Genomic DNA, 13,805 nt, shown 5'->3' with positions numbered 1-13,805 from the left:
AAAAGAATGTAAGGATGTACAGTATGTGAGAATTTGAGCATATCTTAAGACTACAGTGGCATGTTTTAGGTTTCCCTCCCACCTCCCTCTCTCTGAACTCTGCTACTCTCTCCTCTCCTCCATCATTCCCTCCTGTCTTCCTCTCACTTCTTCACTGGCTCTTTTTCCCTCCGTCACCTATTCCCTCCCTCTGAGCTCTCTCGACTCCTGCAGAGACATGCTGCGTCATGGAAACGACCGACTGTGTGTGTGTGCGTGCGTGCGTGCGTGCGTGCGTGCGTGCGTGCGTGCGTGTGGTGAATAGCTGGTTTTAAAGCCACCCTAACAGCACCTCCTGCCGTCCTGCTTGGCAGATCATTATTGGCACTGAAGATTTACAGGGATGCTGGAAAGATAGTAGAGAAAAGAAAGAGGCTCACAGCAGAATAATCTGCACGCAGTTGTCGGTATTTGTTCATAATGTGCTTGTGCAAAAGTTATTTGTCAATATTATGGGCATCCCTGCTTAATTTATATGGTTCTATGGGTTGTAAAGAGGCAGTTGTTCCCCAAAGTGGATATGACAGACTCTCTGTGTTCTGTGTGCAGAGGTTAATGGTTGTTCCTGGCCAAGTAAGAACACTACATTTCATTATTTTTCCTTTCACTAGATAATACACCCTCTGGAGGCTAAAATCATTTTGCTGCACATCATTTTTTGCCTGCTGCTGTTATACCAACAAAGAGAAACACAAATGCAGATTTTTCACCGAAGGAACTAGATTGTTCTTTGTCTACACTCTTGATGTACTGAGTTTCGAAAGGTTGTTATGGGTGATAGTTATTTAAAAAAAAAAAAAAAACAGGGAATAGGCTGTTTTTGTAAAATTGCTATCATGTGGAGGTCTCGCTATCATTATTCCATTTTCTGTGAACATCCTCTTTGTAAGAAACTACAAGCACAGATTCTTATCAAATCAGGGTTCATGTCTTATGTGCATCTAACAGAGGTTCCAACACTAGAACATGTTTTGGACATTTTTGCCATCTATAAAAGAACAAAACATGATAAACGCTTCTAACTTGGTGTGTCCGTTGCTAGCTAGCTTACAGCTACAGTTGGTACGTTCCATTTCGGATTCGGTTCCGAATTTGTTTAATCTCCTCTCTCTTTTTTTGTCAGTAATGAACAATGTGTATGCCACTCAGGTAGTACCTAAGCATATCAAACATGTTATCTTTCTGGCAAAACTTAGAGTTATTTAAAACTTTTGTTACTTAAAATTGCCTGAATCTAGATGAATTTGACAGGGTTCCAGAAAAACTTGTGTTAAAAAACTGGATTCCATACTGGTTTGAATGCCATCAAACCAGCCCTGGCCCTAGCTTTGTTTGAGGATGTAAAGATGTGAGGAGTGAAAGCCAAAATGTGGGAAACCTCCTCTCTGGGAACAGGAGAGAAGAAGTGCATGAGCTAATGGATCCCACCCCCCCCATGTCTGTTCTCCTTATACCTCATGGTCTTCACTGCATTGTGTGTATGTATGAGTTTGTGTGTTGACAAAAATGCCACAGACAGACATGCAGTGCTTTGGCAGCACTTTCACAGCACTTTCACAGCCCACAATGATTGAAAAGGAGTTATGAAAATCTCCTAATTATACACAAACACACACACACACAACCATGTTGGGAAGGAGACAGAAAACAGGATTTCTGCTGTAAAATGGGTTTATATCTTCATTATTGATGATGATGATGATGATGATGATGATGATGAAGCAACAGAAACAGCATGGTTGGATTTAAAGCTTATCGCTGCATACTTTAAATATCATTGTGTCAAGTTGTTGTTCTGACAGACGTGCAGTAGGCTCTGTGTTTCCATTTGGAATTGTGATGAGAAAAAATAACATCTAGAAGTACTATGTGAGAGATTAACATCAGTTTGGAGATGTTGCATTACATTTTTGATTATTTTGAGATGTCGGTATAATTAACTTCACTTGCCTTTAAATGTTGTGTCACACCAACTCAGATTGAGGAACTTGTTATTTTACTTTATTGTGGCACAAAACTGGAAGATTTTGCAATTTCAAACAGCTCTGTACTGTGTAGACCAGTGGTTCCTTAACTTTTTCACATAAACTGACACAAATTAAACCACGGACCACCATTTGATAAGATTTTGTCCCAGGGTCTGCGATCTGATAGGATCTTTGCCAATGACTTTTTGCAGAAAGTGTATGAAACCCATGACCAAAAAAATCATACATTCTGTCATTGCGTTACTTATAGATGGAATTATAGTAATAATACATTATTCCGCTTTTGGCTGGGGGTCCCAGACCCTACTTTGAAAACCACTGGTATAGACAGCAGCTGTTTAAATGCATTTGGCTATCTTTACTTTCTATGCATTTAGATATGTCATCATCTTTTTTGGCAAGAAGACTAAGCAGGTTTTGCCCGCCAATCAACTTTGCATTACTTTGTGTTAGATTGGTGCTTTGACTGTTAAACTTTGGAAAAGTCATCCAAATTGAGTCTTTGACATTCAAAATGTATTAATGTGTTCTTGTAAAACAATCAATGTGTTTCATTGCCAGCTAAGTAAAATAAATCTAAGGCTTATTTTTACCATTTTATTTGCAGTGTAACATTTGAATGCAGTTAACCTGTCTGCTTTGTCCCCCTTCTGTCCCTTTTTCTCCCCTTTATCCCTACCAATTCATTCATATTGCGTTTTCTCCCCCTGCTCACTCTCTGTCTCTGTATTGATGTCATCCGTCTCTTCCCTGCATCATCTGCTTTCCCTGCTTATGTCCCTTCCCCTTTCCTCAGGTTTATCAAAGTCCTTCCCATTGGACAACTCTTTGTTCGACAGCTGGCTCGCCCAGTCGGTTCAGATCACCGCTGATGACATGCTGAGCCAGTGGGCTCTGGGTGCCCAGCATCGGGACAAGAGCGGTAGCCTGCTCTCCGACCAGGTAGGCCTTCAGCAGCAGGAGGCGAGTTTGATGAGAAAGCTGATGGTGAGAGCAGAGCTGCACTGTGGCTGACCTGCTGTTCTCCTCAGGAATGTGCTGTGTTTGTGTATTGATTGGTAGGGGGCTCCAACCAGAATGCATGCCATAACTCCATTGTTTGGGGATGTTTTCAGGGACTAAAAAAAAAAAGGAACATGGTCATTTTTTCAATTAAACAGAAGAAAGATCGGCAAAAATAAACAGAATTTTTAACAGGGCATGAAGTAATGACAAACCTACAGGTCCCACATTGTCGTTGTGATTAATGATAAAACTCAGGGTTTTTTTACAATACAAAAGAGCAAGTTAGAGATTCAACATCATTATGTAAAATGCTGTTAGTGTCAGCTTTGTCATCAGATTTTTTTTTTTGACAAGGACAATAAAATGTCTTGTGACATCAGTTACTCACATCCTCCACTGTTGAGCTGTTGGAAGCTGTTCGGGTAGGTGGTGGTGGGTGGGGAGTTATTGTTCCAAAATATTACAGGCAAGAATGTTAGGTTTCCAAACCAGAAACCCTAGCAACAGGCAAAATAATTGTTGTATTAATCAACGAGCAAGATTCCAGATATATCATAAACATTTTGTGTAAAACGTGTATTTATTGCACCTTTTAAACATGAACTGAGTCAGTTCTTTTTTTCTTCTCTTCTGATTTACTCTCATGGTATTTACTTTTAATTCTTACATTCTCATCGCCCATCTCCTCTTTCATCTTTCCTTTTCTCACTTCCTCTCTTCTTCTCCTGTCATCCAGCTTCTGCAAGGCGAGGAAAGCCTGCTAAACCTGATGATGGAGAATTCCATGCAGTCCACCTGGAAAACACCCCAGCTGGGCCGCAAACCGCGAGGGAGCAACAAGCCCCGTGCTCGTAGTAACCCGCAATCCACCACCTTGCCCCAGACGCTGCTGTCTGCAGCGGCCGCCTCCGCCGCCAGCAGCCCCTCCCCTGCAAAGAGCCTCTGGGCAAGCGTGACGGAGGAAAAGCCCACCAATGTGGGCCAGAAAGGGGAAAGGTCCAGGGGATCCTCCAAGGCCTTGCACCACAACTACCTTCATCACCACCAGACAAGAAGCTCTGACCTGCCCAGGGAACCGCCACCACAGCCACCCATCTCCAAAATGGATTCCTGTCACATCTCAGAGGACCGCGGCCCGTGGGACAGCATCCACACAGGGAATGGTGTTGCATCTGGTTTCACTGCAGGCTCATCTCCACGTCCGGCCTCCAGCCCTGGGGTCACGTTGCCCGACACAGGGGCGACCATTCGAGGCAGGGGTCCGCGGCTCCGTCTGTCCCGCCATGGTAAATCCAGAGGTAGGGGCGTTAGTGGAAGTGGAGGCATAGTAGGGCTGGAGTCTGTTGGCCTGCCGCTCACAGGAAAGGACATCTCCCTGCTGGACGCTGCCGAGACTGACGGGTACTTCTCTGATGGCGAGCAGAGTGATTCGGACACGCGCTCTGGCGGACGCAAACTCCACTTGCCGCAGTTGCATTCTGGGAACGAGGACCTGCTGAGAAGGAGCGTGCTGGCATCCTAAAGAACTGAGACTCAAACCAACACACACACACACACACACACATATACACACAGTTATCCAAGCAGAGTTCCGCTGGTAAATTGTTTCTCCATCTGTGCCCAATATACAGTCCACAAAACATAGCTGGATGGCTTTGTTCAACCCAATCCCTGTCACGTTTACTAGTGGAAAATCTCTTCAGCTCTCACCTGCTTTCTTTTGGGGGGGAACTTGAATGTAGCTGATGGCCTGTTGTACAGTAAAGCCTCTCCTCCGGACCATAGTTTGTCGTTAGCTTACCACAAGATGCGATACATTCAACAAATAGGAAACAAACATTACCTTTAGTCTTTTTTTGTTTTGTATTTCAGATTCATTTTGTTTTTGGGCGTTGAAGTACCTATTTCTTGCCTCATGTCTGTGGTATCTGCCAGACTTGGAGACAAATACTTCGGGGCATTATTATTATTCAAGCTGGTTTCAGGGTCTGCTTCGCTCTTGGTCTTTATAGCCTGAGATGCATCCAATGAGTCCTTGTTTTCTTGAATATGTTAAGTGGAAAGACAATTTCACACCGGAGCTGGTCTGAATATGTACTGAGGGGGACATGGGATAACATGTATTCAGCCTTGAAAAGCACAACTAGCTAGTCATAAGAGCTGTAATGTAAGCACTCGTGTGCATAATAGATGCTCATTCAGGGTTGGGGTCAATTCTCATCATGTTGACTCAGTTCCAAATTGTATACACAAAAACCATCATTCTCAAATCTTCACAGACTAAAAAAACAGATTTCCAGCTATTCCAATTTTGTGACTCCAACCCTGGTGCACATTCAGATTGTCACACAGAGACACAAACACACATATACATACCGACACACATACTACTATAAGCAAATCCCTTTGCTCTCATCACAGCTGTTGTTGAAATATTTGATCTTCTGTCAGATGCTTTCAAATTCTGAGTTCAGTTTTTTTTTTTTTTTTTGCCTGAACCTTTGGAGAAAAATCATCGTAGAAACTCTGTGCCTTCTGTCGCTTGCCCTATGCCCCTGCCTGCCTCCCCTCAACACTCCCACCCCCCACCCCCCAACCTTATCAATCAACCAAACAATCAGTAAGTAGATCAATCAGTCGTTTCTCAATCGGATTTGTAACAATCAAACCAAAAGGAAATCCCGTTGGATTGGCTACCGAGTGTAGCCAGTATTGGGCTCCTTGTCACCTTAACAATTGTCTAGTGCCTGAAACAAGGATGTAAATGCAGCGTTTGCCAATAATCAACAAAGCATCTGCAACAGTTAGCAAAGCAGAGCCACACTGTACTATCAATGCAAAGAGCTGCCTACTGTTCTGTGCCCCCCCTTAACTAGATCACGGCAGTCCAGAGCCATCGATAAACAGGGTTTGGCCAGGTTACACTTTGAGCACTAGCAATAGATATACATGGAGAAACAGAAAATAAACTTTAGCCTGCTAGCAACTCCCATTCAAAACCAGTCTTTTAGATTGGTGGCAAAAACTTTACTGTTTTTATGTATTGTGTAGCCTATTTCCTCTGTCAGCTCAGTGGTATGAATTAATAATGCTTCATAATTTAAGATTCTTGTGTACAAATATGCCAAAATCTTGGGCAAAAAAATCCCTTTCACTGCCGACTGTCCTCATTGGCATTTAGTGATAAGACAAAACTGGAGAAAGAACGTGACAAAATAATCTTAACTCAAATATCCACTTACTGGCTTTTTCTGAGCTTTCAACCACAACTCACAGTCTTGGCTGGCTCAGATTACAATGACAATGTTCCTCAAAACCATTTTCTCCCCTAAACTTTTGCATCTTGTCTCATGCATTGTGCTGGTTAACATGAGGGGTTCACAGTGCACAGTGCAGTTTTCAGGCAACAGACATCAATAGAAACAAGTTAGTCCCACTTTATCTCATCCATGTGTATCTATGCAGTTTATGATATTGGTGTAGTAAGATGCCCAACGCTGTCATATTCAGCCAAGCACTGAGTAGGCATGTTGTTGTGTAAGTTTGACGTAGCCAAGCTCTCGCAACTGATGGCTCTGCTGCACCTGTTCTCCTGTTAGATGAATGATGACAGTGTAATAATCAGCTTCAGAGTCCTGCACTCTTAAGTTCTTGAATTGAGTTGTTTAAAAAAAAAAAAAAAAATACTTTTTTTCTCTCAGAGAATTGTATTTTGTACTTAAAGCAGTCCATGGTATTCTCAGGGGTTAAGAAAAACTTAAAAAAAAAAGAATAAAAGGTTTAAAGATTTATCGAAAAAGCGACGCAAGACAGAGATACATATATATATATATATATATATATATATATATATATACATATTTTATATCGTATACAGTATATATATATATAAAGTGATGTGTGTATGTCTAGAAACTTCCTTATTTGACAAGCTTCACTGTTTTCAACTCCTAAACGACTACTACTGAGCATGTTCCTTCTCTCAGTATGACCATATGCCCATCAGCCCTAGGTTTAATAGTCTCAACCAATAATTAATGCTCATTTTTACTTGTTTGAATTACCAGATGAGTGAGACAAGTCAGATAAACAGCTAATAATTAATACCTCTGTGGTCAACTACAAGAAGGGACTTTCTTTTCATTCACTCGGCTCTCTCACAGCTAGGACCCCACCCATCTGGTTCCAATGGATTAAATAAAGCATCACAAGTAATTTTAAGTGCTGCTTGACCCAGGCCTGATGAACAGACACTTAAATAGAGGTGCAAGTCCAGTGTACTTCCTCTGTTTGTTTTCTGTATTGATAGCTTCTAGCCTGTCTTCTGAACTGACCACGCCAAAGAACAGATCTGTGTATCAAGGCAGCATATTTACATTTTATCTACACATACACATGCTCCGTGTCTGGTTTTCAAGATGAAGAATGTTAGATAAGGATGTCAAACAACCCTGCCAGTAATGTCCAGGTCAGCTTGGTTTAATCTCAACCTGGTTCAACCCAGCTCGATAGGGTTCAGTCAGAAACGCCGTAAGCTCAGGCACGGTGCCGCGGTGTTGTGTGAGCTCCTCCATTGCAATTCTGCTACACCACCACCAATAAAGCCATCCTGTATTCTCCCACATCTGCATTCACAGGGGTTCACATAGGAAAAGCCTGTCACCATAGTAATGGGCTGGCGATGGGAGTTCAACGCAGACTCGCACATATTAACCCCCTTCAGAAAAATCCAAATGCTGCTGAACTAAACACACAACATACAGCTCTCTCTCTCTCTCACACACACACACACACACACACACACACACACCAGAGCTGGTATAACAGGGTTATAATGTACAAGATGACTTAGTTTTTTATGTATGTGGTCCTGACTGCATCAGGAAGTATGAGCTCACTCAGAGCGAAACGCCCCCTATCAGCAAGAGAGTATTATTACTTTTGACAGCGCAGCGTCTCCGTCTCCTTTGTCCTTCAGATGTAGCCATCCTAAAATATTCACATTATTAGTCCTCCAACCTCGTCCAAGTCCGGAAAAAAAAAAAACTCTTTTGTTGTGTTTTTGTGTTGAAGTATTGTCAACACAAAACCATTCAGCAGCTGCTGAATTAGTAAAACAGCATAGATACAGGACAGGTTGAGGATTTTGGACTTCTACGTTGGCTACTGTTATTACAACACCCATGGAAACTGACCACAACAACAATAACTGCAAAAAAGCTTGTGTTTTGAAGCGAGGATGTGGTGACGTATCATTATTACGGCCCACAGAATCCTCCACCAGGTGGTTGTTACCATTCATGGGTTGCTAAGACAAAAACATGTAATCTTGGTTTCAATATTCAATGTTCAGAGTAGCCTGACTTTGTAGACAGTGGTATTAGACAAGGCCTCACATGTATGGCCTTAACATGTAGTAGCAAATGCTAAGGCTGCACAGCGGAGGCAGGAAAACAAAAATGACTTTTTTTGGCTGAATTTTCTCACCAGTTGTAGTTGTGGAGGTGGTTAGGTGAGTTAGACTTTCTAAAGATTCACCCCTATTTGTAAGTCAGATTTGAACCCAAGAACACTCCAATGTAGAACCTTGTCAGGCAAATTCCAGTTTTGATTTAGTTTTCCTCGATACTGTGCAGCCTTAGCAAACACAAACTGGTTATTATTCTATATTTACAGTGTGGCTTCAATGCCATCTCCTTCTGCTTCATAGATACTGTAGACTGGAGTCTTTTGCAGGTTTTTTTTTTTATCAATATCTGCTAGAATACAACTTCAAAGCATCACTGTCCTTTGTGTGGTACGCTGGTGTGGGTGTTGGCTGACAGCCCGAAATGTGCTCTGATGATCTTTGAATTTTGCAACTCTGTCAGGTTGGATATCCAGATTAGATTTTTCTTTTCTGGGTTTCATCTGTCATATCAGTCATGGTGCGTCAGAGTGAAGCATCAGTGTCAGTATCAGCTCCAATATTGGAGGTTATGTTCTTCAGTGCAAGCTTACCATTTAGAGTGCATGGTTAAGACATTATGCATAATGGATAAATAAACATCTATACAGTTTTCTAAATGGTGAGCTGGTGCATGTGTGAGGCAACACCCTCTCCTCTGCAGGAGTTGGCCTGAATGCTACACCACAGAAATAAGCTGGTGGGCATCGTGCATGTAATGGCAGGTCAGAAACACACCTACACACAGTGATGCACTCCATCTAGCCTTCTGCTGAAAAGCTGGTTAAAGGCCAACACTGGTTGCTGCAGGCAATTGGAACCTTGCCTATAATTCACACAGCTGCTGTTTACTGTACTGACACTGTTGTAAACTCCCTTGGAAAGACATCACTGCTCCAACAGGGCTGGGTTCCTCAGAACTTCCTCAGCTGAGCAAAGATCACATTTAAAGCTTTTTATTAGTAGGGAGGCAAGTTAGGACCTCCCAGCAACAAAACACTAGTAAATGTTGTTGTACAAATGGATTTATGCAACAAAACCATCTGGTTTAATTGAACAGGAAATGTAGAAGATGTACAAATTCTAAACATTGCATCTACTGAATGGAAAAAATTTATTAATAAAAAAAATAAAAATAAAACTGATTGTTGCCCTGAGGTGGTTTTGGGGAACCAGAAGGGCAACCAGGATGCTGTTCTTAGGATGTCTCTCTTCCTCTGTGGTTGCTCCTTCATCCAATAAGAAAGTGGTTTGAGGCTGTGCTTAGGTCAGTAAAGCCAGGATTGGCAAATGCTTTCGATTCTTTAGTGGTGATAAATTTCATTTGATGCTTTAGCACATTGTTTTTCCACAAAGCTGGTCTGTCTATGGAATGGATCAAACTGACAAGAGACTGTCACGTTTTGATCATTTGGAAATGCAGGCTGACCCACTGACTGCTTAGTGCTTCCTGTTTTTGATATTATGTCCAGTCCTTGCTTTAATGCCCTACGCCAGCAATACAAACCCACCCACCCACCTACCCACCACTGGAGTTAATACACATTTACAATAATGTATCATACTGTTCAACTACTACTACTACTACTACTACTACTAGACATGTTCATTTTCCGTGTTTTGAAAAAGCCTTTGGAAGCTGTTTTTTTCTCCTTTTGTAACGCTTTAGCTGGCCGCCGTGGCTCGGATCAAATTAGAATGCTGACTCATTATCTGCTTACTCTGTTTTTACTGGCGCTTTGCTCTCCTCTCCGTTACAGCAAAGTTATGGCTTCAAGGTCTCAACATCCACAACCCAGACACACTGCACAGATTGGAGGTTTAGTCATACAGACTGAGTCGCTGTGGAAGCAGAAACAAGGTCAATTGTCAAGTTAAGCCTAAATTGGTGGAGTCAAAGAACCATAGTGATTTGAATCAGAGGGCCTTTTCTCACTCATTCATGATCTTGCGGGGTAGCTAATTGGCATACCAAGATCAATACAAGTACAGTCAGTTTGAACTGAAGGTCAGTTAGGCAAACTAGCCGAACTATGCCCATTACCATATGTGAGAAAATGCCTGGGCCACGTTTATTGAAAAATGGCAAATACTTTAGGATTCCAGCTTCTCAAATGTGAGGATTGATTCTGCTCTTTGTCATACACAATAGTGAAAACAATGTTTGGGTTTTGGACTATGCGTTGGACAAAACTAGACATTTGAAGACGTCACCTAGACCAAACAAGGAATTGAGTAATCAAGGAATATAATGAAAATAATAATACAATGAAAATGATCATTATTTGCAGCCCTTCAGATTACATTGCTCTGTTAGATCTAATTTCCCCACATGAGTTGCTTGGGAGACTCAAATTTGTGAGGGGGAATTTTATGCCTTTATTGGACAGCAACACTGGAGCAATTACAGGAAATTATAGGGAGAGCGAGGTGGGGCAGGAAATTCAACAAAAGTCTTTGGTCAGAAGAGAAACAGGGATGTTGTGGTTCATGGTTGGCACAGAGAGTAGATCATTTAACAATACTTCATTACGATTATACCTATAATTGATCCTTTAGTCAATTAAATGTCAAAAAATAATGAAAAATGGAAAACCTTTTTCTTCAGATGGCTTGTTTTGTCCAACCAACAGTCCAAAACCCAAAGATAATCACTAGAATTATAAAAAAAAGACTTAATTTTCTTTTAAGTGACTTATCAATTAATCAACTAATTGTTTTGCATGACTCATTGCCTTCCCGAGAAGTAAGAGTTGACAGTACTCCGCTCTGCCAACAAAACACCAAGCAGATGTGTATTTTCATGTTAAGTTAAAGAAAACCTGACACATCCTAAAAGCTTCCCTCCTGTTTTTTACTATTTGCCTTTTCAGTGGGCTTCAGTCCAACATCACTTGCTCCACCCACCAAGGTTCAACACAAACGTTGAGGTTACATCTGCCTCCAGAGCGGCTCCGAGAAATTTCAAACTAAAGCTCCCATCTACACAAACTGCGCACCTTACTCTGTCTCCACCATCCAACATCTTCCTCACTTTTCTTCCTCCCACCACCAGCAAAGTCCCCCTAAAAACCACCCCTCCTGTCATGTCCCTCCTGCCCACAACTACTCCTCTCTTCTCTCCTGTCCGGTGATCGATCAGCCTCCTTGGCCGACACGTGTCTCTTTTCGAATTGCTTTTGAAGCATTGGACGATCAAAAAAAACAACAACGTTAAACAAGAAAAAAAGGATGTCTGTAGCTTTAAGGACAAATAATGACAGGCATGTGTTGTGTAAGTACGTGTGAGGAGGGGAAAACGTTGCACACTGCTTTGCTCTGGCTTGGAGAGCGAGAGAGGGAAGGGAACAGAAGAGAGATGGATAGATAGAAAGAAAGAGAGGAGGGAGACGCTTACTGAACCGGAGCCAGGAAAGCAGACAGAGAAAGTACAACTTGTTCTTTCCTCTGCGTTTTGTTTGCAGCCTGTCCGCACAGTCAAGTTAACAAGCAGCTAATATAAACAACACCAGGCACTTCCCCTTTCCTTGCCCTCTCGCCTCCTCACCTCTGTCTCTCTCTTTTCTCTCTGTACTTTCTCTGTTCTCTCTATCTCTATACAGCCGGGTCTCCATCCAAGTATTTCCTTTACAAACTGTAACAATCGAATCAGGAAAGCAGAACGGAAACCGGTAATATGTCCATTAAATGGCATGACCAATTCAGTTCTGGGACAGAGTTTTTTAATATCAACCATGACTTTCAATATAAAACTCCTCCTCTGTGGTTATATGTGGTTAGCTGATGCATTTGTTGATGCATTTGTATTCAGACAATTCAATTTGGCCAACATTACCCAAAACAGATAACAAACCTTATCTTACCTTACCTTATCTTACAAAGATAAGGCTGGCGATATTCTATATTTTTCTTAGTGTCAACTAATCCCATTAAAAAGACCAAAACCAACAATGAATTGATCACACTAACAAGTAAGACAAAGTTCTATCCAAATCCTGAAATATCTTATTCCTCGTAGACCTCCATTATTGTCCAAACAATATTAAAAACACATCGATGGGCCCCACTGTTGTCACACTGGATGACATGCTCCTTCATTACCATGCACACACATACTGTAGGTGAACTCAATCCTATACATACTGTACCATCCTGCTGCTGTAAATACTACTGCACCAAATGTGTATTAATCCATAGCTGAAAATAGTGCCCAAAAATGCACAATTTACTCCTTTTTGAGTAACGTTTGCTAAAAACTACAGTGCCCAGCTGTTTTAGGAAATTACTGAGCCTTTTTTTTTAAATTTTATTAACCTATATATTTGTGACATGTTTTTAAATATTTATGTCTTCAGTAGGAACAAAATGCACAAAATGTTTATTTTAAGTCAGGTAACCTAGACGATAGTAGTTAAACTACTGTTAGTCAATATCCACGACGTTCCACTTCCGGGATTGGTCCGTTGCCGACGGAAATTCCGCTGGATTTCACTCATTTAGGCTGGATATCCGTTGCCTTGGGCTTCCTTTGTGTTGGCATTTTAAACTCCGGTCGATTTATGAGGACTATGGTTAACCTTTTATCAGATCTCTTCAAGGTAAATCCAGACAGCTAGCTAGACTATCTGTCCAATCTGAGTTTTCTGTTGCACAACTAAAACAACTTTTGAACGTACACGTCCCACCAAAACAAGTTCCTTCCCGAGGCTATTTTGCAGAGGCACCGTTGCTCCGTCCAGTGCTTAGCGCCGCCCAAGACAATTGTGATTAGTTAAAAGAAATGCCAATAAACCAGAGAACGTTTTTCTCCCGTCACGGAATGCTGTGTAGACTCGCCAGACCCTCCTCCGCAGCGCCGAGGTGGAGGAAGGTCTGGCAAAGCAAGACTACACTACTATATGCACACCTGATGCAGTTTACGGGACTATCAGTGACTTCAGGTGGCGAGCTGCCTCTAGCTAACTTGTAGGGAAGTGTTGCCATCTCTGTCCCAATAACAATCCATTCTTGAAATTGAATCCTTCTTTTTCAATTATTATTCATGGTTCTTTCCTCACACTCACACAGTATTTAGCCTCCATTTACATCTGGTTTTACCATTTGGCTCCTGGGAGGTTTAGACTCTGCTCACACATATATCACTGTAGACAAATTGGAGGTGTAAATGCAACCAGGACACACTGAAGATCCATTTGGCTAAAGCTACTGTCTAACACTGATGGTCAATCCAACATTTGGAAACTTTACATTTAAGTTCAAACGGAGCTTAACACAAAGGGTAAATGTAACAAAAGGACGTTGGTGGGAATCTGATTTATGAGGAAAAG

The 13,805-nt window shown here is 41.7% G+C and overlaps 1 protein-coding gene across 1 annotated transcript in view; it reads left to right on the top strand.

The window, feature by feature from the left end:
• Positions 1–11,699, top strand: part of jade2 (jade family PHD finger 2) — a 160,556-nt gene extending 148,857 nt beyond the window's left edge. Inside the window, exons 12-13 of the mRNA XM_031308215.2 lie at positions 2,824–2,969; positions 3,769–11,699. Coding sequence (XP_031164075.1) covers positions 2,824–2,969; positions 3,769–4,554 — 932 coding nt within the window. The 3' untranslated portion in view covers positions 4,555–11,699. The remainder of the gene's footprint in view (positions 1–2,823; positions 2,970–3,768) is intronic.
• Positions 11,700–13,805: the final 2,106 nt, after the last annotated feature.

Source organism: Sander lucioperca, chromosome 13 (genome assembly GCF_008315115.2).
Source record: "Sander lucioperca isolate FBNREF2018 chromosome 13, SLUC_FBN_1.2, whole genome shotgun sequence".
Lineage (NCBI taxonomy): Eukaryota > Metazoa > Chordata > Actinopteri > Perciformes > Percidae > Sander > Sander lucioperca.
Note: the sequence above shows the minus strand (reverse complement) of the source record. Positions and strands in the feature narration are given on the sequence as shown.